Here is a 26,850-nt window from a genome sequence, read left to right on the forward strand (position 1 = left end):
TGCTTTGCACCACTGGCTTGAATCCAGAAATTCTGAGCCATGTGGGTCTTCTCTCGGTCACTCCTATCATTAGTCTGCTGGACGTCTCTGCAGCATCCAAGGCAGATTTTAAGCATGTGTTCGCCATGCTTTTGCCCTCTTCTACCAGGTGAGCCGCTCTTTGTTGGTACTGGTCTGGTAAATGCTTAAGGAGTTGCCCCACTTCCTCCCAGTGCTGGTATGCGTGCCTGTTCAGGGCGTTTGAGTGTGCGATGCGCCAATGGATTGATGCATTTCCCTCCACCTTTCTCCCTGTGAGATCCATCCTTCTACTCTCCTTGTCTGGAGGTGGTCCGGCATTAGTGGGCACATTGGCCCTCTTCCTAGCCGTTGCTGCAATTATGGAGTCGGCTGGTACTGACCCTTGGATGTATGCAGGGTCCTTAGATGAATGTTTATACTTCTCCATTCTTGGAGTCACAGCCTTCAATACTGCTGGTTCCTTAAAGGCCTCTCTTCCTTGATCCAGCACACTAGGGACCATGGGCAGGAACTGGCTCCTAGTTTGTTGGGGCTGTAGAGTTTCCAGGAGAAAACATGCCTTGGGCTTCTCCTCTTCCATTTTCACTCCATACGTCTGTGCAGCCTTTTGGACGACCATATTGTAGATCCCTATGTCATTTGGCGGCAAGGGCCTCGAAGGGTAAGTGCCTACCCCTTCTTCTGTCAAGATCCTGCCATTCGAAGTCTTATGCCCCCCCCCCCTCCCCCCGAGGACGTAGAGTCCCGGTGGGATTTCTGATCCTCGTTGCTTTCGCCCTCGAAATAATAGACTTCGTCCTCCTGTTCCTCGACCGGTTCGGCGTCCTAGTCTGACTTAAAGCACGGGTTTCGGCCGGGTGGTGTATTGGCCCATCTTGTCGAAGTACATTTTCCATTGCAGGATGCTCGCCTTTTCGGCTTCGAGCCTTCTCTTCTTCCTCTCCCTCTCGGCGGCATGTTCGGCGTCGAGGGTTGTAGTGCCTCGCTTCGAGGCAGTCGATGTAGGCCCTTTTCTTGGCGCTGAGGTGTTCATTTCAGGGGCAACCTTCGAGGATCTAGGTTTTTCGAGGGCTTTCACCGATTGGGAGTCCTTTTCGAAGGATCTGCTCGGCTGACTGTCCTTGGTTGCTGTTGACTTCGTCGAGTGTTTCGGCGGCAATGCTCCCTTCGAGGACTTTGCTTCACTCTTACGAGTGTCGCTCTGGGCTTTAGCTTCACCCTTTCGAGTGTCGTTCGAGTGTCTAGGGGTAGACTACTCCCTTACCTCCTTCGACGTTTTCTTATGGACCTAGACCGTGCAGTCCTCTGGTTCTTCGGCGAGGTTGTCTTCCTCTCCACCGCCGGAGTCCCAAGTCTCGGAGCGATTGAGGTGGCCCCTGCATGGTGTGGTTTGCCCTTCTCTGCCTCTCCTACTCTGAGAGTCTTGGGTGTGAACGCCAAGCACGCGTTGCAGTCCTCGCTGTTGTGGTCGAGCGGCAGGTAGAGGTTGCAGACTGAATGCTGGTCCTTCTGGGCGTATTTGTGGTGGCAATTGGTGCAAAACTTGAAAGGTGTTTTGTCCATTCCAGCGCTCAAGCGAGCGCATTCTCTGTTGAACGTCGAGATCGAAACAGAGGTTGAAACCTTCTCCCTCGTCGTCCCGGTTACCTGACCTGAAGTCTGGGGTAGCTCAAACTTTTGATTTTCGTCGATTTTCTTCTCTTTTCTTTGATTCCTCTTCCGAACTCTTCGGTAACGATCCAGACCCAACGGTGGAAAAAAGAATCTGAAGATGGCGACCAAGGTGGGAGCTTCCGGAGGAAGCACGTCAACATCACGAAGGACACCAAATGGTGGGAGGTCGATGCCCACCTGGGCCACGACAAAAAAAAAAAAAACAGACTACAATTCCGGACCCAACCACTAGATGGCGGAATAATGCACAGCATAGTGAATCCAGAAAGATTCACGCTGCAGTACAATGGATGCTTTAACTGAGCAGAAACCAATTTACACCTAGCTCATGATGATCAGAAAAACTGCAGGTCCTCCATCAAAGCACATCGAACTCTCAAACTCAGACTCCAAAACAAATCTAAGGGATGGGGAACTGAGGAAGTGGAGGCAAGGTGGTTTAAGGAAAACCCAGCAGCCCGTTTATCAGATGCTCACCCTTTCGCATCCCTCTCAACACTTCCATACAGATAAGTACTCGCCGACTCAAAGAAAAATGCTTGGAGATAAACTAGTTGGGAGTGCCAATCAAAGACCAAACAATGTAACGAAAAGTTTCTTACCTGTCGGTGTAGTTTTGCAGCTTGAAGATCTTTCTGGATTCACTATGCTGTGCATTATTCCGCGATCTTGTGGTTGGGTCCGGATTCGTAGTCTTTTCTTTGTTTTTTTTTTTTGTAGCCCAGGTGGGCGTCGACGTCCACCATTTGGTGCACCTCCCGTGACATCGTCGTGCTTCCTGCGGAAGTCCCACCTTCGGGGCGCCATCTTCGGGTTCTTTTTTCCCTGTTTTTTTTTTTTTTTTTTTTAACCCTAGGCGATTGATTAATCCTTTTGTCCATATTTCTGTACGTTTCCACTTCTTTGATCCTATCCATTTCACCCCCTCTTCCTCCAGCCTCATCTTCCTGGCGGAGGTGGGTGGGTTCGCTAGTGAATCCAGAAAGATCTTCAAGCTGCAAAACTACACCGACAGGTAAGAAACTTTTCGTTTTGCAGCGTGAATCTTTCTGGATTCACTATGCTGTGCATAGACTTTGTAGCGGTTTTCCTATTTTTGTGGTGGCTGGGTGGAAGATGATCGCTGGTCGTTGAAAATGTGTTGTAGCACCTTCTGTCCGACCTGTGCTTCCTTATTCATTTGAATGTCCACGCAGTAGTGCTTTGTGAACGTGTGCACAGATGCCCAAGTTGCTGCGAGACAAATGTCCTGGATGGGCGTGTTTGCCAGGAAGGCAACTGTGGCCCCCTTCTTCCTTGTGGAGTGAGCTTGGGGCCCCTCCGTTAGCTCCTGTCCAGCCTGTTTGTGACAGAATTGAATAGTGAGGGCAATCCACCTAGCGATGGTGCCCTTGGTCACTGGTCTACCCATGAAGCTAGTAGCAAAGGACACAAACAGCTGCTTAGACTTCCTGAGTTCCTTGGTTCTTTCAATGTAGTGCATCACCGCTCTTCTGGCATCGAGGGTGTGCAGGGCCTTTTCTGCGTTTGTAGTCGGGTTTTGGAAGAAACTCGGTATCTGGATACTCTGATTCATGTGGAACGCCGACACTACCTTGGGCATGAAGTGTGGGTCCGTCCTCAGGACTACCCTGTCTGTGAATTTGAATGTAGGGCTCCTGTAGCGTTAGTGCTTGAAGCTCGCTCACCCTGCGGAGTGAGGTTATGGCCACTAGAAAGGCAGTTTTCATCGACAACATTTGTAGAGTGGCCTTGTGAATGGGTTCAAACGGCGCCTTCATGAGCTCCGTCAGAACCACGTTTAAATTCCATGCCGGCGGCGGCAACCTTTTCGGGGGTGCCATTCTTTTGGCTCCCTCCATGAATCTCTTCACCACCTGCGAGGTGAAGAAACTTCCACCCTTCTCACCTCTGGTGTAGGCAACGATCGCTGCTAGGTGTACCCTTAGGGAGCTCGAGCAGAGGTTACTCTTTAGAAGGTGTGTGAGGTACCTCAGCACCGTAGAGTCTCTTGTCATTCTGTTTTGCAGGCCCTTTTTCCTGCACCACACCGTGAATCTCTTCCACTTTGCGCTGTAGCACTTTCTTGTAGTAGGTTTCCTTGCCTCCCGTAGCACTCGCATAGTGCTCTGAGGTAACCTTAGGTGTGCGAACTCTAGGTCTTCAGGAGCCATGCTGCTAGGTTGAGTGTCTCTGGCTCTGGGTGCAGGACCTCCCCGTTTTGCATTGAGAGCAGGTCTTTTCTCCTCTCGAACCTGTACGGATTGCCTTGCGCCATTTCTTGAATCTGTGAGAACCATGTCTGCCTCGCCCACTGAGGAGCCACCAGGATCAGAGTCATGTTGCTGGTTCTGCACTTGTCGAGCACTCTGTGCAACAGGGGTATCGGTGGAAAGGCGTAGGCAAATGTCCTCCACCAGCTTATCCATAGGGCATTTCCCTTGGATTGCTGATCTGGTTGCCTGGACGCGAAGCTTTGGCATTTTGCATTGTGGCGTGTTGCAAATAGGTCTATTGTGGGAGTCCCCCATCTCTGGAAGATTTTCTCCGTTTCCTGGCCATTGAGCTCCCACTCGTGCGATGCTGAGGTCTGTCTGCTCAGCCAGTCTGCCTCCACATTGTCCTTCCCTGGTAGGTGAATTGCCAGTAGATCTATCTTGAGAGGTATGGCCCATCTCCAAATCTCCTGGGCTAGGGATGAGAGGGGAAACGACTGTGTCCCCCCTTGTTTGTTGATGTAGAACATCGCCGTGGTGTTGTCTGTCTGTACCAACACCCTCTGGCCGAACAGGTGTCTCTGGAATGCCTTCAGGGCTAACAGTATCGTTTTCAACTCGAGGTAGTTGATGTGGCGGACTGCGTCTGCTGGAGCCCATAGACCCCTCACTCTGAGGTTGTCCATGTGCGCTCCCCATCCCTTCTGCGATGCGTCCGTGGTAATGGTCATTGTTGGGCTTGGTGGTGTCAGGCTTCTCCCCGTTGTTATGTTGTCTCTGTTCCACCAAGTTATCTCCTCCTGCACTGCGTGCGTAACAACCACTAGATCCTCCCAACTTCCGTTTGCTTGTGACCATTGCTGTTGCAGCCATTCCTGGAATGGTCTCATGTGCAGGCGTACATTCGGCACCAGCTGGATACAGGACGCCATCATCCCCATCATCTTGCTCACCGCCCTCACTGTCAGAACTCGCCCCTTCTGGTAGAGCTGCGTCTCCTTCAGTAGAGCATCTGTCCTCCTGTCGCTGGGCACTACTGTACTGTTGAGGGAGTTGATCTTTGCCCCCAGGAAAATCTTTACCTGTTCCGGTTCCAGCGATGATTTTCCCCAGTGGATGGAAAATCCCAGATTTGTGAGGGTGTCTGTTACGCATTTTGCGTGCCTCTCGCACTTCTCGCGTGAGTTTGCCTTGACCAGCCAGTCGTCCAAGTAGGGGTATACGTGTATTCCCTGCTTTCGTAGGTGTGCCGCTACCGCCGACAGGCATTTTGTAAAGACCCTTGGCGCTGATTTTAATCCGAAGGCCAGGGTTGTGAACTGGTAGTGTTCCTGTTCGATGTTGAATCTTAGAAGGCCCTTGTGCCTTCTGTTTCTTGGGATGTGAAGGTAGGCATCCTTGAGGTCCACGGTGACCATGAAGTCCCCTTCTCTTATCTGTGGCAGTACCTCCTGCAGTGAAGTCATTTTGAACCTTTGCGTTCTGATGAACTTGTTTAGGTAACGGAGGTCCAGTATGGGTCTGAGGTCTCCGTCTACCTTCGGAACCACGAAGTAGTTTGAGTAGACCCCTTTGTTGCGTTCCCTGAACGGCACTGTCTCTATGGCTCCCTTTTGTAGGAGTTTCCGCGTTTCTTCTCTGAGTATTGCCAGTTCTTGGGCCGATCTCTGTCTTCCCTTCGGCTTCCTGTTTGGAGGTCTTTTCTCCAAGTCTACGCAGTATCCGTACTGCACGATGTTCCGTATCCACTTGTCTGTGGTTATACGCCGCCACTCCTGAAGGTAGAACCTCAGCCTTCCGCCTACTGGTGACGTATGCTCGTAGGCTCTTGAATCTTCTCTTCCCCCTGATGACACTTTTTTGCGCCTCACCCTTGGGGACCTTACGAGGGTAGGCGTCTTCTTGCGTGCTGAGTCACTTGGAGGAGGGCTGATCGCCCCCTCTCCTCCTTTGGCCACATCCGTTCCCTCTCCCGCGAAAGGACTGGCCCCGAGGTTGATATTGCCAGCTTTGCTTCTGCTGACTTTGTCCGTGACCTTCGCCCTGCTGACCTTGTTGGAACGCCTGGTGCGACGTCCCCTGTTGGCTTCCACCCCTACCGTAGGGTCTCCTCGAGGGATTTCCTCGTCTCATTCCCCTCAGCTGTAGGGCCCCCATGGACCTCGCTGTCTCGTTTTCCTTCTTGAGCTGGGTGAGCTTTTCGTCCACTGTTGCTCCGAACAGTGTCTCTCCGTTGAAGGGGGTGCCAAGGATGTTGTTCTGCACTTCCGGTTTGAATCCCGAGATTCTTAGCCATGCGTGCCTCCTCTCTGTGACCCCTATGGCCATGAGTCTTGCTGAAGTCTCTGCCCCATCCAACGCCGTCTTTATACAGGAGTTGGCGATGTTCTTGCCTTCATCCACCAGGTGAGAGGCTCTCTGTCGGTATTCTTCGGGGAGGTGCTTTAGTAGCTCCCCCATCTCATCCCAGTGTTGGTATTGGTGTCTATTGAGGAGTGCATTCGAATTCGCCATGCGCCAGTGCATTGCGGCGTTCCTCTCGACCTTTCTGCCTGTGAGGTCGATCCTCCTGCTCTCTTTATCCGGAGGTGGGCCCGAAGTTGCTGGAACGTTGGCCCTTCTCCTGGCCGTGGAGGCTATGATGGAGTCTGCGGTGACGCTACCCTTGATGTAAGGTGGGTCCAGGGAGGAGTGCTTATATTTCTTCTCTGTCTTGGGCGTGATCGACCGGCAGGTGGCAGGCTCCTTGAAGGCTTCTCTCCCCTGGTTCATCACGCTTTGTAGCATGGGGAGGAACTGACTCCTAGTCTGGATGGGGAGCAGTGTTTCGACGAGAAAATCGGCTTCCGGCCTCTCCTCGTCGAGTTTGACGCCGAAGGCCATTGCTGCGCTCTTCACCACCATATTGTACACCCCGATGTCGTCGGGTGGCGAAGGCCTCGAGGGGTACGTGTCCACGGCCTCCTCCGGGTTTTCGGTGTCGAGATCGTGCCATTCGACGTCGTTGCTGGTAGATGCCGCCGATTCGAAGAACGACTGTTGGTCTTCTTCCTCGGCTTCTTCCTCATAATAGGGCTCCTCTTCTTCCTCGAGATCCCTTGTCAGCCCTTCGGCGTCGAACTCGTCTTCGACCTCGACGACGTCCGCCGATGAAACCGTTGGAATCTTGAATTCCTTCATCCTGGCGTCGAACTCCTTCTTCCTTTGAAGGATGTTCTCCATTTCGGCCTCGAGCCGCCTCTTCTTTTTCTCCATTTCGGAGATGCTTTCGGCGTCGACCGCGGGTCTTTTCGATGAAACTTGCGTCGACGTCGAACGTTCTTTCTGCGTCGATCGGCCCGTTTCATGGGATGATTTCGACGACCCTTGCCTTTCGGCGTCTTTCTGCACCAGGGAGTCCTTTTGTAAGGATCCGCTGGGCCTTTTGTCCGAAGTTCCCCCTTTGGACGTCGAAGTTTTCGGCGTCGAGGCTCCCTTCGTGGACCTTGACTCAGTTTTTCTCGAGTCACCCTCGTGTTTGAGGTGTTTTTTGATTTGCGCTCGACGATTCTCTTACCTCGTCTTCTTTTTTCTTGTCGGTCTCTACGACCGTGAAGTTTTCGGCTGTCTCGGCGACGTTGTCCTCGTCGTCCGTGTCGAGGCCCAGCTCGTAGAGTGTTGGGGGTTTCCCTTTGCCATCCATGTTGGCGTTGGCTCTTCTCTGCCTCTCTCTCACCCTGAGTGTCTTCGGCGCGAAGGCTGAGCAGGCGTTGCAGTCGATACTCTGGTGATCCACCGGTAGGCAGAGGTTGCAGACCGGATGCTGGTCTTTCTGCGCGAACTTGTGGTGGCAGTTTGGGCAGAACTTGAATGGCGTCTTGTCCATTTCGCTCAGGGTCTCTGAGCGTGCATTCTCCAAGGCTGTCGAAGAAAAGGGTTCGCTGGTCCTCTTTCTTCGCGCTCCTGATGAAATCTGTTCTATTTCCTGATGTCTTCTCTTGATTCTATCGATGAAACTCGCTTTTCTTCCTTCTTCCTCCGAGTGAATTTCTGGAGCTTCCCGATGACGATCCAGACCCAACGGCGGAAAAAAGAATCTGAAGATGGCGCCCCGAAGGTGGGACTTCCGCAGGAAGCACGACGACGTCACGGGAGGTGCACCAAATGGTGGACGTCGACGCCCACCTGGGCTACAAAAAAAAAAAAAAAAAAAACAAAGAAAAGACTACGAATCCGGACCCAACCACAAGATCGCGGAATAATGCACAGCATAGTGAATCCAGAAAGATTCACGCTGCAAAAATATTATTTACTTCCGCCCCAGTCAATTTATGTCCCTCAAAATACCCCATCAGTGTGAACATTCAACTCAAACTTACAGTGGTCTACTGAAACATCAACTTTCCAACGTCATGCAGTATTCTGCATTTAAGCCAATCTTAAGAAACCGCCTGCCACCCAGCCTCCAAGATCCAAATTTGAATGTAGCGACCTCTCATTGTGAGCAAAGATGTTCAGTTTCGTTGGAAATACCATGCATAACTTGATGTAACTCACAATGTTAATGACACTTTGAAAATCAGATCCAGGTTATGCAACCTTCTCACAGTAGACCTCTATAGAAAAAACCTCCAAATGCAACACTTTAAACCTGAAAGCCACTACCAGCCCTTCTGGAAGAACTTAGGCGATTCAGTCTGCAATTTGAGCAGCATATATAAACTAACTTCTGTAAATATATTCAGCAGCACGGCTTCTACATTCTTACTTTCACAAATGTACTCAAAATATCCTTCATTAGCAGTACAAAGGAAAATCATTTGTGGTACTGTGGTCAAAGGGAAACCCACACACTCACATTTGTCTTGCAGCGGTCGCACAGGTACTAAACATAAAAAATTCAATGTGCACATGTCGCAATAACCACATTACAGCTTTAGAGACCATCACCAATGACATTTCACAGAAAACATCGACTAACCTGCAAAACTATTCTTTTTTAAAACAGGAAATCTTTTAAAGTTCAGGGAAAAGGTTGAGTGAAAATACTGCTCCTACCCCACCTAAAGCTATGCGGAAAGTGCACAAACAATGAAGGGCTCGCATGGAACATAAAGAAGTATTCTAGTTTTCATTTTAGGAAGTCGGTTAAATTAGGAAGAGAGTTCCACATTGAGCGCAACACAAAACTCAGACACTGCTGATCCAATGTTTGACCATCACTTCAATGTATTTTTAACTTCAGTGTTTAAATAACAGGTTATCATTTGTCTGGACTACTGTATTATAGAAGGAGATAAATACGTTGTGGTCCAGTAGCATGATATAAAACTTAATTCTGCTCCGCTTTCTATGCACAGAAATGATGTGCTTGAAAAAGCAGTGCTACATAGGTAACCAAAACTTCTAACCTCATTCACAGTAAGATAAATCACTGGGCTTACTTGCTGCAATTAATTATAATGTCCTCTGGTCGTATCCGTCTCTTCAGCTTGCCCATCTTAGGATGATTGCCTCTGCCTCGGAACAACCCTGGAGGTTCAATGCGGAAATTTGCTATCCGTTCCTTGTGGTTGTCCATAATACAGAAACCATACTCCTGAAGTAGCCGCTCATTCTCTTCTTTGATTTTCTAGGTGCAGAAATAAAGCAGTAATTAAAATTTTCTATCTAGTCTACAGAACATTGGCATGCAGATTCTTCATAGTGGGTTCACAAAGGGCATCTCAATTGCTATGGAGAACCAAAGGGTAATTCTGCTTAGAACACAGTTTTTTAAAATGTAGTTAACCTATCCACGTAGTAACAAAACAAACTAGGAGTGTTACAATTAAATTATCTAAAGTCTCTTTGTGTAGCCATTTTTGCTCATCTGAAATGTATCCAAAGCTCATATTTTTAACATCAAGTTAACCAGAATAGTAATTTACCTGCAATCATAGGTGTCCAAGAGAATCTATCTAGATTACTGTCCTAAAAAACTTACAAACCTACACAAAATGTGTTTTCCAAATGCCATTTTCAATTACTTTTGACAGCTTATCAAGACTATATTCAGCTATTTATGTCCAATTTATTAAAAACAAATATCCAAAAAAGGATCACTGTAAATAGTTACAAAAAGCTGCTTACCTTCAAGAACACTCTTTCCCGAGGACACCAACTGAAAATTCAACACTTTTAGAATATCCCCAAGTGCCACACTGGTTCCGGAAGATCCAAACAGCACTGCTCCCGCATGCTATTAGACAGAGGTGCACTGGATCTGAAGATCCAAAACAGCATGACTCCTGCATGCTGGTAGATGACGTTGTGTGCTCTGTGCAGACTTTCTTCCTGCCGAAAATAACAAATGGGGCTGCATACACACACCACACTGTGCCAGCAGAGTGGTAGAATTCTTGGCCCTGGAGGAATGGCCCCATAACTACTACAGTGGCTGCTTCTTGGCCAGTACAAAGCAGAGGTTTTTGCAGGAGTATAGAACTTGACAGTCCCTTTTCAAGTTCCCCTGCCTTGTCTTTTACTCCAGAGAACTGTACAAAAAGCTGACTGAGCACCCAATGGTATTTGGTGGAATTGATATAGAAAGTCAAAGCTTTGTTTAGGATCCATTTGATTAAGTTTCTCCTCCTCTTTCAAGGAGTTAGGCAGAGCGGAGAACGCTGAAAGAGTGATGGATTGTCCAACGTGAAAAGTATTAATAGCTTGGGGGAACAAGCATTTACAATGCAATGGTCTCGGCATTGTTAAAGTTAGAGCTATTGGCATTGCTCATGACATTTTTGTTTATGTTTTTAAAACATTTAAAGAAACAACATTGTTATTTACAATGTCAATAGCTTAATCACTCTCAAATGCGAGACCTATTGCATTTGCACCCACACACAGAGCCACTGAGTGCTAACCAGACAGAAGCAGTGAACGGGCAGGAGCAGTGCCGGGACAGGAGAGGCGACGGGGCAGGAGAGGCGACGGGGCAGGAGAGGCGACGGGGCAGGAGTGGTGTTTAGGCATGAGCAGGAGAGGTGACCGGGCAGGAGCGGTAAACTTCCAACTCCGCTTTAAAATATTGAGCGAAGCGACTACACTAAAGAGGAAAGCTTGATTCGAACCATGCTGCCTCAACCAATGCTTGATAAACACGGAACCTCTCCTTGTACGTTACGGTCTATTCCAGTTATTCTGTCCATATTCATTTGTTTTGTTTACATTACTCAAGAATATGCAGCACTGTTGCAATGCGCTGTTACTCTGACCGTATACTGTATCAATATTCCACTCACATATATAAATACAAACTGTGATGATCAATGTAAAGGTAAATCGGGAGCACAACTGTCAATCTAAAATCGCAAATATTATTTAAGTCTCTGTAAAGCGCAGAAACAACACTAGGCATTATGTATGCACTAGATAAAAATTGAAGTGCTTTAACTGGTGTCATAACGCCAATAATAGCAATTACGGAAGTGTCTCCCATACTGTACAATTAGACTGGGGCATCAGTATCCACAGGTACCTGTTCAGAGGATAAAGGAACTAGGCCGATTAAAAAAAATGGCCAGAAATATAGACAAAACTACGATTAGAAGCTGTAAAGGAACAATTTTTACCGAGTCTGATCACAGCAAGTGATGGAAGCAGCTGTAACACACTTAACTATGAAACTATTTTGGCCGGTGTGACAACCGCTCTGCGAGTTGGCTTGGTGTTTGTTACGCTCTGATAGGCGGCTTGGGGTGATTAGACGTTAGCGAAATACTTGAAAACGCACAATGGAAAAAAGAAGGTTAAAAAGTGCCAACTGCTGGCGAACAGGGAAATACTAAATGCGCAGAAAAGAAATAAAAACACTCCAGCAGGACACTATAGTCCAATTAAAGACGCCAAAGAAACCCCTGTGTGTGAATAGATATCTTGTTTTTTAGACGTCACACACAGACTCATTGCCAGTGAGATGCCCGAGAGTTTACCCGTGGCTGTGATTTAAAATTCCAGTGTAAAGAGACTCTGTTCTGAGCGAGAACAGAGCTCGAGTCAGCAGCTCCAGTTCACATAACTATGTGCTGCTGCAACACCACGACTACACGTGGGCGTCTTTCGTTATTAAAAGCACCACAGTTTGTAGGAGTTTAAAAAAATCACAAGACGTGTTTACAAAACAAACCACGCGGTGGTCTAAACATAAACAACACGGGCAGCTCTAGTGATACCTTCAGTGCGCCCGGGGAAGAGACAAGGAAATGGAGAGAAGCCTGTGCTGGGCATTCGGTATCCCATGAAAGGAGGGGATACACAACTGCATTTGGTGCCAAACGCTACATGCACAACACCGAACAAATGCTTCGCTGGCGCACTTCTGCCACTGTGTAGGATTCCTCGCCCCGGGAGCGCAGGGAGGCGGCTTCGCGAAGGGGTCCTCCCTCCCTCCCTCAGACTCGGCCCTCCCACTGAAGTCTGTTTTGGAAGGGCGGCGATCGCCCGATTAGAAGAGGGCACGGTAGCCGTTAATAGGGAGAACTGAGCCAGTTCCGACCCGGTATCCATATGGCTGCCGCTTGGCCTTAGAAGCCAAAGCACCAGCCGAGCCATCGAAAGTACTGGCATGCAAATCGCACAACAAAAGTACTTGAAAAATAAGGAAAAGACTAAAAGTCACACAAATGTATTGAACATATAAAAGTTTCAATGTGCTGCTAGATTATATCACCGCACAGAGTGATAACCTCCCTGTCCTAACAACGATTCTATAAGTAAACCGTCATTCTCCACCTACATGTGGCCAATATTCTAGCATAGATCGAGCAACGTTAAAGGCTATTAAGTCATACCTACGAGTTATTTACATAGCACACGCTGAACTGAATTACTTGAAGAATCTCCCACGTGCGACGAGCACAGAAAATGAGACGCAATGAAGTAAACTGATTTGACTAAACTCACACAATCTGGCCAACAAGGGAACATGGAATTTGAACCCAAGTAGCAGCACCCCCCCCGCGCCAGGAGAGCAATGGTAGAGGAGCAAGCAGCGAGTGAGCTGTTAACACACACATGGAAAGCACCGTTGACTTACCTGGCGAGAGCCATGAACACCGCCGCCTTTCTCCGAAGCGAAGCAGAAATGCCTCGGAGAAGCAGAAATGCCTCGGAGAAAGGCAGCGGCGGTTTCGAATTCGGGGGCGTGTTTTTCTTTACTCACCTCTTGCCATTGGCTGGAGGAGATAATTAGAAAAGTTGGAAAAAACACGCCCCTGAATCCGAAAAGGACGGGGCCTGTTCGGAGTGACGGACCTCTTCTCCAATGGCTGGCCAGCATTCAAGAGGCCAGCCAATGGAGAACAGGGGAGAAGAGGGGCGGGTTCAAGCCCCTCTTCTCCAAGTCATTATCTCTCGCGAGCGAGACTGCGCAAGCGCAGCCTTCGCTAGCCGAGACCTAAAAAGTGCCTTGGTCACCAGTACAACATTGTCTGGATAAAAGGTGGCCTAAGTTGTCTGCACCAAGACAGGAAGGATTTCAGTCATGCGATGAGCAGATGTCACCGTGAATAGAAACAGTTTGAGTAGAGAGCCGTAAAGGACAACTGTGCAGGAGTTTGAATGGCATGCACAAGCGGAAAGGGAGGACCCTCTTTGGCACTGAAAAGGATTTTGAAATAAACTAGTCAAACTTTACAGAAACCTCACCACTACAGGTGATTTGAACAAGGACGGCAGTTCATAAAATGTAACAAGCATTTACAATGCAATGGTCTCGGCATTGTTAAAGTTAGAGCTATTGGCATTGCTCATGACATTATTTTTGTTTATGTTTTTGTTTTTAAAACATTTAAAGAAACGGCATTGTTATTTACAATGTCAACTGTAAACAGTTTATTCCAAAATACATCTCCTCGCTACCGAAATGAAGTGTGTAAAATTAAACTTGGGGGAAGATTTTTTCAAAGAAACATATAATTGTTTTTCTTCATAAAACAGACCATGACTCCAGTCTATACTCCACACTTCTTCGTGATACACACTGCTCAATGCTTACAGACACGAAAGTGGTGAGAACCTTGTGCTCATTAAGCACATACATTTGTGAACGTGTGTGACTGTACAGCGCCTACAGTAACGACAACAGCAGCAAAGGTGCATGTTCTTTTCACTTGCAAACCAGAACCGCCCCCCACCCCCCCCCTCCCAGACGCGACGATTCACCGTGTCACTGCTTCCAAGGGGGGCACACCCGGGGTCACGTTAGTCCGAGCCCGACCCAATAAAACACAACGAGGAGCACCTTACACATTCCAGGCGGCCTTCCCTGGGCTGCTGTGACGTGTAAACCCAGCAGGAGGCATTGCATATTATTGTGGCTTGAAGTTTAGTTACAGCCTCGTACAAGGGAGACCCAGGACTATCATTTTCGAAACACCCCTCTCGCACTGGAGACGGGGGCGAACACACAACAAACAGTCTTTGTTCCACGCGAACTCGCTGCACTGAGACTTCCGGAAAATCTACAAACAAAACAAACATTGGCAAAGACAATGGTCTTGGTCTGCTGCTGGGGTGATGGTTATTATTATTATTATTACATTTGGGGGGGAATTGCATGCATATGCTGAAAAAATAAAAATTGAAAACAAAAATAAAACATAACAAAGTCACTTCACCGTACAATACAAATTCAAAGTTACAAAGAAATAATCTATGTTTATAAGGTTAATAGGGTGATGTTCCGTTAGGGCCAGAGCTGCAGACTTGGAAGCTGGGGAACAACTCTGTTCGAGTCTCGGCGTCACCTCAAGATCCTGCGATTCTGAGTAAATCACTTAAATCTCCCAGTGTCTAAAAAAAATGTATGTAATGTAACTGGTGCTCATGTAAAGTACTCCAAGAACTTCGAGTCGAGTTCGCGCAACATAAAACTGCCACAAACAAAAAACACACACCTGTGGCTCATTGCTTAAAGGTGTGCTTTTAACAGGCACATATAACTTTACCCTTTTAAGTTTGAAAAAATAACTCATGGACATATTTTTATTGCACAAACCACGAGTGGCTTTGAATTATCTGGAGACATAGTTTAAAAAACAATCATGCCTACAAAAATGAGAATAAAGAATTGAACGAAAAAACACTTTCAACATGTAGTATTTGAAAATGGAGAACCCCGGCTTGTTCATTGTCAAATCTGGGATAAATGAAACTGAAATCATGTTTGACTTTTCACAACACACACAGGCTAATTATCCTTTAAAAAGAATGTACTCTTATTGTATACATATTCCGTATAGGTAAAGGAGTATTTGAAATATACTGGGAGTTTCAGAGAAGTAATTCTCGTAAACAGCTTTTGAAGAGTTCACCGTTGAGACACCGTTGAACAAGGCAGAGCAAAAGGCAAGCACACCACTGCCTTTCTCCGAGGCAGAGCAGAAATGCCTCGGAGAAATGCAGTGGCGTTTTCGGATTCGGGGGCGTGTTTTGCTTTTATCTCCTCTTGCCATTGGCTGGAGGAGATAATTAGACTTCTTGAAAAAAACACGCCCCCCGATCCGAAAAGGACGGGGCCTAATCGGAATGACGGACCTCTTCTCCAATGACTGGCCAGCATTCAAGAAGCCAGCCAATGGAGAACAGGGGAGAAGAGGGGCGGGTTCAAGCCCCTCTTCTCCAAGTCATTAAATCTCGGATAGAGACTGCGCAAGCGCAGCCTTCGAGCAGAGACCTAAAAAGTCCTGACAAATAACTTAACAGTGCCCACAGCAAATGCTTACTGAAACAGGGATAAAATGAAACATCTGACAGCTTGGCCAACAATGGGTCAGTATTATGGGTGCCGCACAAGGCTACAAACTTGCCCAAGCGTAGACAGACTTTGTAGAGAAGCAGCAAGGATCACCTTCACAACCCCAGGATGAAGATCGAACACAGTAAACATCTGCCACTCAATCTCCATGCATGGAGGTGCAGGCTCTGGTGCACTGTCCTGCTGTGACAAATACTCCTGAAGCAGTAGCCTGATCAGAGTACAGATGCGCATGCCCAGAAGGGCCTACAAGGACTTGTGCCCGGTCATTCAGGATCATCTTTAGACTCTGGACAGGAAAGGCAGCAACTGAAAGCATACAGGAGGTCACTATATAGAATGTATTGCAGGAAATCCCAGCGTTGTAAGTTCATGTCAGTGGCGAAAAGATCTAGCCAGGGTTCACCCTGCTGCTGGAAAATGCCCTCCGTCGCATTTAGAACAGACAGTCATTCAGGATCCTATATGTAGCATCTGCTGAGCTAGTCAACCTGGCGTTTAAAGATCCCAAGATGTGGTTCACGCCCAGGGAAATGACCCAATATTTCAGCTCCGGAGACTAAGGGCCTGACTTAGATCTCGGCAGACAGGTTACCTCCACTTCCCAGCAGCAATACATCGGTCCCCACGCCAAGCCCTGGGTGGGGTAGTGAGAGCGATCTGCCACCGGTCCAGCTGCTATTGAGACCCACTATAGGTCTTTTGCAGTCTTCCTTGAAACCTGGATGGAATTCAATAGGTTACCTTTGTGCTAAGACTTCAGGTTCTACCGCAGAGCTCACATATGGCACCTTGCATTGTAGATGACCACAATGACTGATGCTGATGCCAAGAAGCCCAGAAGCCTCAAAGCAAGGCTTGAGAAATCTACTCCGTTTGCGCTTAGTGCTAGCCATGCTGCCCATTTTTCTCCAGCTGAGGGATCGCATATTTTTCTCCCCCCCCCCCCCCCCCCACCTGAGCCTGACCCAGTTGAATTGCCTGCCTTTTACATGTATGCACTGATTGTTCTCCAATTGGCCCAGGTGGCAATCCAGATTGTGTCTGGTAAGTCCCTGGGTTCCACAGAACCTATACGCATTAGAGCTGCCCTAATCAATGTAGGTTCGCTGCATAAAAATGCCCTTTATATTTTTGACTTGCTGAGGGAGGAGGAGCTTTATATGCTCTTTCTTACTGAAACATGGATGACTATTCAGACCCAAATATTGCTTTTGCAATTCCCGAAGGCTACACTATGTTGCATGTGAAAATAGGAGGGGGTGTGGCCATTGCTTTTAAAGAGTCTTAGATGTCACTTTTGAGATGTTAAATCTAATCGGGGCTGAATTGTTGGGCTTCTGTCTCTCTGCATCAGCCAATGCATCCCTGGCAGGTGACTTAATTTATTGCCTTCCAAGCTACGCTGGCGGATTCATTTCTTCCTTGGATGAAAGTCTCTCAATCTCTATTGACATTTTCTAGCTTTACTGTCCTGGGTGACTAGAATCTTCTCATAGATAATATTTCTGAGGTTCAATTCAAGCGGTTTCTCGGGGGTATAGCTTAGTGGAATCAGAAACAACTTGTCCATCAGACTACTCAGAGGGCCAGCCACATTCACGACCTCATTTTTTCAAATACCCAGGTATTGGTCACTGATTTGAAGATTTGACTGGTCTGATCATTCCATCATCTTTTCAAGGAAGATTGACGTGTCCCCTGCGTCTAGGAGGCTGTTACCTTGTGTTCCCAACAAGAACTGGGTAATAAAGCCTAGAGCTATGCTGTGGGGTCTATTCTTTACGAAACCAGGCCAAAATTAAGGAGGTGACATTCTAACTGTCAACTCTCGGATACTGCAAATGGCATACTCTGTTGCAGCTATTAAAACTCAGAAATCAGTCATTCATACAAGTAGGCTCTCTTCTGTCCATGGTTTAATGACACTCGGGGCTCTTCACAAGTACTGTAATAAATTAGAATGAGTGGAGAACGGGATATCTCCACTCTGATAAAATCTATTACAAAAAGCTCTGAGTGACTACCATGGTACCAATAAGAATGCGCAAGCCACCTAATTTTCTAATCAAAATTACTCAGTCAGGTAATAAAGTGCAGAAGGTTTTTAAAATAGTAAAGAAAGTTCTCCCATCCTGCTGCCCTCTCAGCAGTTGGTGGCCTCCCAAAATTTGCGTGGGTAATTATCTGATTTTTCCAACAAAAATCATGTTGTCATTAAAACTTGTAACTGTATGTCCTGCTATGACATTTGTGGCCGCAGTTTTGTCTGGAAGGTAGCACTGGCCCTCCTAAGACTACGTTCTGCTCACTATCAGAATTTGTCCCCTTCACCCTCATGGCGAATGAACAAGACCTGGAAGGTTTTACCTGAGGACCATCCTGCCTTGCATTCTGCAGTTGTCTGCAGATCGTTCTGCAGGTCATCAATCCCAGTCTAAACACATGATTAAATTGTTCCATTCAATCGGCAATGGTGCCAAGCAGTTGGAAACATGATCAGTTAATACCACTTCTGAAAGAACCATCTGCTGACAGATAATTTTTTTATATATATTTTAGGCCTATCTCCCTTCTACCCGCCTACTGGAAGATTCTTGGAAAGCTCATTAATCACCAACTATCTAGCTATGTGGAGATCGGCCAGCTGCTTTGCCCATCCCAATCAGGTTTTCGCTCCCATTTCTGCATGGAAACCACCCTGGTTGAGTTCACAAATCCGATATGATTGGCGGCAGATCAGGGGAAGCAAGTTGCTCAAATTCTTCTTGATCTATCGACAGCTATTGACATGGTGTCCCAACCATTCTTTTATAAAGGTTGAGGACATAGGGATAGGTGGCTCAGCGGTGGCATGGTTCGGTTCCTTTTGACAGGCCGTATCCAATCTGTCTGGATGGCTCACTTTGGCTACGATCCCAAAGCTCTGACACTGGGTGTCCCACAAGGTTATGCACTTAGCCAGGCACTCAAACATTTATATGACCCCCCCCCCTGCTTTTTTGGTGGAATCATTTGGTGGGCAGATTGTATCCTGTGCGGATGATATGCAGGTTCTTCTAACCCTGTACAGGACCACGTCGAATGCTTCTAGCTAGTTAAATTCATGCCAGACAGCCATTTTCCATTTAATGCAGCACAGTAGCCTTCAGTGTAACGCCAATAAAACCGATGGGATTTGGCACACCTCCCCCAGTATGGGATGGTGAATACTTAGAACCACACACTCACCCAAACAGATACTTAGACACACACTTATTCACCTATACATCAACTCACACACCCACTCACGAATACAGCCACTCACACTCTTACACAACCACTCACATATCCACTCATACATCCATACAAGCATGCACACACACCAGGTCACTCACCCACCCATTTACACACTTGCTCTACAACACAGCCACGCTCACACCAACTCACTTAACCAACAGCCATTCACTCAGCCATCCACTTACACTGCCAGCCACTTACACAGCCAGACACTCACTCATTGTCACTTATACACCCAGTCACCCACCCATACAGCCACTGACAAACCCACGCTCCCCAATATAGTCACGGCCACAAACTCACCTACACAGCTACTCACATATCAACTTATAAACCCAAACAGCCACTCTCACACTACCATACAGCCACTCACACGGCAACACAGTCACAAAGCCAATCACAATGCATGTTAGAAATAGTATCACTTGGGGGGGGGGGGGGGGGGGGGGGGGGCTTCGAGAGTGAGGAAGATTGCAGTTTGAGCCTACAGCTCCGCTCCAGGGAACCTTTCAACCGAAAAGAAGTTGGTGCTCCCGACAATCTTACAGACTAAGAAAGACTATATCAAGGAAACAACGAAAGGGCGAGCACCATGATATCCGTTGGCTGCTGATAACTTTCGCCTAGGAGGATACTGTCGGTTGATACCCTCTCAGGTCTTTGTGCTGCTTCCAGTTAAAGGATGCGGCACTGGGGCTACAGGGCTTACAGCGGATAAGTGAGACCAAGGTCAAAAACTTTCTTTTGGAGCTCCAGTGTGTTAACAAGTATTCGCAGCAAAATAATTAAAGCAACGCATAAGAGAAACCAAAAACACAATAATAAATGCATTGTCGACGCAAAGCATGAGTCGGGCCAAATCCAAAATGTCAACTCCATAACCAGCCGGTGCAAAAACCAGCGTAAGCCAGCTAGCGCTTAACCCAAGCAATCGTTATCTACCCTTCACCGGGCACAGAAACTGCAAAATGATAAACCACCTACAACGCAATGCAAATGCATGAGACACCACATAAAACAACAGTTTCACTGAGCCACCACAGCACTCATCGCAATATTCACTGCAATAATAGAGTCCCCGATGTGCTCACAAACTAAGAAAAACAGCTACACAGTACAAAAACAACCCTAGGAACTTACCAGAAGCAGAGTTATATTAATAGGACCACCAGTGCTGTCCCAAGGCTTGGGGGGACAAGCGAGATGTACATGGCTGGGAGCGATTCAAGGCAAACTGGGCAATTAAAATGGCAGCCGCCTGATCTCCACTCGTTGGTACACCGCGAACATGGTAGAACGCAACACAAAGAAGTATGAGAAAGAAGCACTGATTAATACAAATTCAGTGCCATCAATGAGAGGTGCAAATTATTGTAAAACCGGAATGTACAGGCCGATAAACAGTCGAGGTGACCACCGAAATAAAGGAGAAGTACCCGTAAAATGACGATTAACATGACCTGCTGCAGCCTTATCACTCAATTAGCATTCATAGAGCAACAAGCAGGATACACACAAGCATATTATAACACTATGCAAAAGGAAAAACTTGTAAAGCAAACTGCCGATTAAAAATCAAACCCACACTTGGAGGAATCTTGCATGAGCATGGTGATAAACAATTTCAAGAAGATAGCAAAATAAGTAATAAATACCCGTAAAATGGCTGTGTGTCTAAGCACCACCCGCTGCAGCCCTATAATGCAACAAGCTCTGCATACAATGCTAGTGATCTGCTGGTGACCATAATACAAGTGTACATGGGATAAAAGAACAAAAGCGAACACCAAAACCTACGAACAAAAAGATACTCTGGGCATCCTGGGCACTGTCTGTGTGGCAACTTAGGACCAGTTCCGCTCTACTAGAAGCCAATGACCCCCTGTAGCCCTAAAAGCAATCAAGATACAGGACACAAGTCACCATACACACCGCCTTCCAGTCCACATGGAGGATAAACATGGCAAACAAGTTATTTAGAAGCCAATCTGAAATAAGGGCAAGTACCATTCTGTTAGAATGGAGGTAACTGATGTAGCCCTATAAACGTTCAGGATACTCGACACAAAAGCAACTACACAAACTACCTCGCTGGCAACACTAGCTAGATACAATCCAAGTCGTCCAACAGCACAAACAACAAGTTCCCTAAAGTGAAGATCAAGCAAACACAGATTACGCCGGTCACAATCCTACGTTTGGCCTGGTGTGCACTAGTTTTGTTACCTTGCATTCTGCTGTTGCTTGACATTGTGCCCACTAACTAGCTATTTATTGTCTTGCTACTGACTGCCACTGTCTGGAAACCCAACTGACATTAGCATCAACAATTCCTTAGCATCAACTATTTAGTAGCATCGACAATCTACTCAGCTGGTGAATATTTACTGGAAGTGCTCTGATGCCTGATCATACCAAACATACAACAGTGACAAATCTAGACAAACACTCCGCAGAGGCACCAAACCAAATCGTCTCAGCAGGGTAAAAAGGTTATCTTGGCAATACACAATAAACAACTCAAGGAATTCGGACAATAATGGCATGACTATACTAAGAGAGGCTGAATACCTATAGAAAGAGTGCGCCAACAACTTAAGGAGCATTGGCCCAGCACCCAAAACCTGAAAATTGGCCCGTGCCTTACAACACTGCCCACAATAGTCCAATGAAGTGAACCACATCTCAAATCGCTAGACCGACAAACTACCATACATGTAAATAGTACAGTAAACAAGACCTACCAAGGCAATAATATCCAGCCCTTTCAGAAAACCAAAAACACAAATCATGGCAGAAAAGAAGAATAAAGAACCTGAGAAGGATCAAGACAGACCAACCAAATCCAGACTCACCAATCAAGAGCAAGAATGACAAACGCTACAATGGAGATGATCTTAAAGAAACTGGCAGACATCCACAACTTGGCTAAGTGGACTACAGAAAATACAGAAACTATGCAGAATGAAATCTGCACCATTCGCAAAGACATTAAACAAATCAAAATCAGAATCGCTGAGACCAAGAACAGAATTAGTAACCTTTAAGATGCTGAAAACAAAACACAGAAAACTATCTCTGCTCTAAATAGCGCCATCAGATCACTTAAAGATATAGCGAAACCTGATGATCTAAGTAGATGAGGGAATCTTCACATTTTTATATACCTGAAAGAGGGAACAGAATGCGCCTGCATCCCTTTCCTAGAGAAATGGTTCATGACAGATACAATATTATGGAAAAGAAAAATGAAAATTCCAATTTGAAAGGGCGCATAGAGTCCCTACGAGGAATACTCATAACCAATCTCACCCACGGTCCATTGTATGCAAACCCCTCTGCTATCAACATGTTGAACAAATCTTAGCATTCATGAGGAAACAACCACATACAATGGAAAGGCAACACATTTTTGGTCTCCCAGGACTATTCTAAATCCACAGTCAAGCCCAGAAAGGGATTCTTAGCCCTACCACCCAGACAAAGCAATGAATAGCCAGTTCTCATTCGTATACCCTGTTAGATATCAGGCAACCATACAGGGCACCTCACACATCTTCAATGACCATACTACACTCAAAAAATAATTGGACGAAAAAGATGAGATTGATCCCTCGAAAATAAAGTCTACAGATACAAGAACCAGATGATAGCTCACTAACTGAGCAGTGCCTCATCAACCACAGACTCAAGCGGCTATAAATTACTTCGACTGCAGCTCTTCCCTAGCGCAAGACTTTGAACTGAAAAACTATGTCTAACGTATGAATGGTTAATAAGAAAAATGTGACAAATCACATCGGCTTACTTCAAACTAGCAACTGTCATGCAAGGAGTGGAAATTTAATTGTTCAACAATGTACCCATTACAGGACAACAAGCAACACCTTGTAGTTGACTGTGGTTACCATCTTAATATGTACCTATGATGCTGCCAAAATGTAGGAATGTATAAGCGTCTTAAAGTTACATCTAGCAGCATAGATTGAGGAATAGATACTTTGTGAATACCTTGTTGAGTTAAGCTACATATCAATGTAGAATTTACTCATCCTAGTTAGCAAACCTTTTGATCATAGTTCAAAATAGGTAAATAATCAGTATAACAAGTGATAGGTTTCCTCACTGAAAAGCAAAGTTTGTAATATCTACTGTTGAGTATTTGTTTCCCTGGAGGAGCATCTTCTTCCTCTTATGGCCATGCCTTTTGCGTACCTAATGGGGAGGAGATTACTCGAGGGGAGGGATTGTTGGTTAACGCTACTTTATTTGTATTTTTGCATGCTCTGCCTTTTATACTTTATCACAAATGTGAATCCGAATTACTGCACTAGACACTAACCAAATTGCTTACAATGTACTCTTCGAATGATTACACCCACTGAGACCCATTCAGTGGAGTTCAACCAAATATTTATCTATTAAGCAGCAGGTACCACTTTGACTATAATAGGTCCGTACTACATCTATCTTAACATACCTAAGGAGACCTTGATTCCTCTGTGAAGTCGTCGCACAACTCAGTTACCTTGCAGTTAGGATCAACACGCTCCTACAGATGTTCAAATGACAGATTACACACAATATTAAGACAGTCACTAAACGTGAAACGGATCATCCACCATCCAATTAAGAATAAAAGAAAATCACTGACTATGTATACAGGCTTAAAGGAGATATTGTCCTCCTTCAAGAAACAAAAGGTTGACTCCACACAGGTGACATCGCTCAGAAACAGACTGCGGCTGGGTGCAGGGTGCTGTTTTGGCATCGAGTGCTTTGTTGATTTCACTGGGGATTCTCTGGTTGCAACAAATACTGTAGGCTTGGGGTGAAGATCTTCTAGAGGTGACCACTGGTTGGAGAGGGAAGTTGGGATGTGTGGGGATGCAGGGACACCGTCGGTTGGGCACCCAAGGCCTTGGAATGTCAGGTGCAGGGGTGTCTTTAGGCATTGGGTTTTCTTACCAGCTCTGGTCGCGGTCAGAGAGGTCCTCCAGAAAAGGGCTGCAGGCATCGATTGGAGATTCGAGGCAGGTCAGGATTGCCGGGGAGACCTCCTTGTGGTGTTGGGCCACTCGAACTCAGGCTGTGGATTTGGCCAGGGCCAGAGTCTGTTGAGCAAATCCAGTGCTCACGGGAGACAAACCAGTGGGGGCCAGTTGCTGGAAGCAGCAAATGGCTGGGGTAGCTTACAAAAGGCGGCAAGCCTTTCAAGCTTCCCCTTGGTGGACCCTGCCCAACCTGGGGGAGGAGGCTTTGCACCTCGTCCCAGGATGTTCATCGTTTCAGACCCCCAAGAGCAGCAGGCTCTCGAACCAGGGGTCCAGAAACCGGTCTTGTGGTGGCAGCTGGCGAGAAGCCACTCAGCCAGGACACTAGTGTTAGGTCGTTTTTCAAGGGGCATCTCTGAGATGCCCTCCGAGTGCATTTTGCCTTAAATCCCACACTGGCATCAGTGTGGGTTTAATGTGCTGAGAAGTTTGATAACCAAACCGGGCAGCGGATTTAGGATGACTGACGTGGAGGCTTGGAGGGCGGGGCGGTTATTCAACTGCCAGCTCGCATATCGGCACTCTGCATCAAGAAATTCCTTACCAGATATACCGTGGCATTCTGGTGACTGGGCAGGGTGGATGATGACAGCGAAATGGTGAGGTCGGTGTGGCGTATCCAATTTTATATTTCAGTCTTCTCCGGCCCCTCATCTGTCCATGAATTCAAGCACATTATCATGCTCTTCGCACTGGAAGCTTGGAAAACTGTTGCCCATATTTCTGTTTAAACATTAAGATAGCGGCACTATTATGGAACAACATTTTAGGCATTAACAAGTCACAGGTTTATTTCTATTTGGAACTATTGCAATAATTTCTGCATAGATTTTGATTTACTAATCCGTCAAAGGGGATTCTGGATCTTGTGGTTCATGCAGCGAGTATACACTGTTCGGAGGCCAATATTCAGGTTACAAGTGCACTCAGTTGGTGCAAGCTGAGCCCCGTGGAATTACCATAAGACTGTTCTCTTCAATAAGTTCCAGATGATAAATAGAATATGTGATTATTTCGATATCATGCCATGTTTGCCGCATTTGTGATTTTGGGAAATGCGTTTCTTTTTTAGGTAAATGAGGCAATATGTGGATTTCGGACCATCGTGTATGCATTAATGAGCATGTCCTTTTATAGTTTGTTCAAAATATTTTTAATGATTGGGCTGCATAATTTTGAGAGCTTTGGTGACAACCATGATAATCTTCCAATTCAATTTAGGAAGTCAAATTTGTATATGCTTTCTTTCCAGGCTGAGACCTTTCATTATTTAGCAATAGGGTTTTTTTTTGCATTAGGCTGCTCTTTTCTAATTAGTTGCACCGTGCACTTTACCTTTGAAACTTGCATTTAGTGTTTTTTCCGTGATGTGGATTAACCTATGTAGTCTTTTCTCTATGCTTACTAGTGCCTGTGCAAGAGAGGAGGGCTATATATAGATTTTATGGCGCCAAAGTAGATTCATAAAGCCTGCTGTGCAGGTGAAACGCATCTTTATTGCGGGGTCGTGGGAGACCGAAATGTAATAAACAAGCCTGATGCATACCGATCCGGAGTACGTGCCATTTTCTCTGTTGAGCAGGATGGATGACTGACACTGACTGACACACACTGACTGACTCACACACTGACTGACTCACACACACTTGCAGGCTGGGTGTAAGACAAAACAAAGAGTCAACATGGCACACATCCCTGTGTGCCATGCCCATCACCTACACTGCCATGACATTTACCAACCACCCCTCTAGCTGGGTGCCCTATGCCAATGGTGTGGGCACAGGAGCAGGAGCCCTGTGCCCCTACAGTACCCAGGTCCATTCCTGGGCACTGTAAGTGCAGTGCTGCCATTTAAGAGTACATGGTGCTGAGAGCTCGTCAAACACGAACTCCATAGCACCATAATGGCAACACTGAAGACTGAGAAGTTTGTTATCAAACTTCTCAGCACATTAAACCCACACTGATGCCAGTGTGGGATTTAATGTACCAAGCACCCCAGAGGGCATCTTAGAGATGCCCCCTGAAACCTAACCTACAATCCACGTCTGTTCTGAGGCTGCCTAGGCTGCCACACAGCAGACATGTTGCTGGACCCCTGGGTAGGAGAGCCCCTGCTCTCCTGGGCCTGCAACAATGCACATCCTGGGCGAGGTGCTAAATCTCCTCCCCCAGGATGGGCATGGGGAAGCTTCAAAGGCATGCCGCCTCTGTGAGCTTCCCCAGGCCACTGCAACCCCCCCACTCTGGCGGGAAGCTTGGCCGGAAATACCAAATCAGGACAGAGGATGTGCCAGCCTGCCAACCCCACCCCTCAGGTGGGGGAGGCGAGGTGAAGCACATCTCCGGGCTCTCGCCATCTTGAAGATGGGAAGCCCTACCCTCTCAGGACTAGGCTACTGCCCCCCTCCCACAGCAGAGATGCAGGATAGGGGGTGTACCCACCCCAGGACAGGGACCCATTGGTCCCTGCCCTTCACCTACCTGTAACACCCCTAAATCTAGTATTTAGGGGCACCCTGAACCTTCCTTCCCCAGATTCCAAAATCTGAAGAAGATCTAGAAGAAAGAAGACCTGCCCAGCAGCTGCTAAGAAGAGGAAGACACAAACTGCTTTGGCCCCAGCCCTACCGGCCTGTCGACCCTCGAACCTGCTCCTGCTCCAACCCGGCATCTCTCGTGGCCAGCAACCTCACAAACCCCGGAGGACCTGGCTACCTTTTGACTCCAAGTCCCTGGGACTCCTATGAGTAGAGGCTCTACTCAAAATCTACTTCCAATCCCTGGCAGCAGCCCGGATCCGCGAACCCAGCACACTCTGCACCAG

The 26,850-nt window shown here is 46.9% G+C and overlaps 1 protein-coding gene across 1 annotated transcript in view; it reads right to left on the bottom strand.

Annotated features, from left to right (window-relative positions):
- Positions 1 to 26,850, bottom strand: part of TOP1 (DNA topoisomerase I) — a 210,528-nt gene that overhangs the window by 85,073 nt on the left and 98,605 nt on the right. The window contains exon 12 of the mRNA XM_085619113.1: positions 9,335 to 9,522. Coding sequence (XP_085475239.1) covers positions 9,335 to 9,522 — 188 coding nt within the window. The remainder of the gene's footprint in view (positions 1 to 9,334; positions 9,523 to 26,850) is intronic.

This window comes from Triturus cristatus, chromosome 7, assembly GCF_964204655.1.
Source record: "Triturus cristatus chromosome 7, aTriCri1.1, whole genome shotgun sequence".
NCBI classification, from domain to species: Eukaryota; Metazoa; Chordata; class Amphibia; order Caudata; family Salamandridae; genus Triturus; species Triturus cristatus.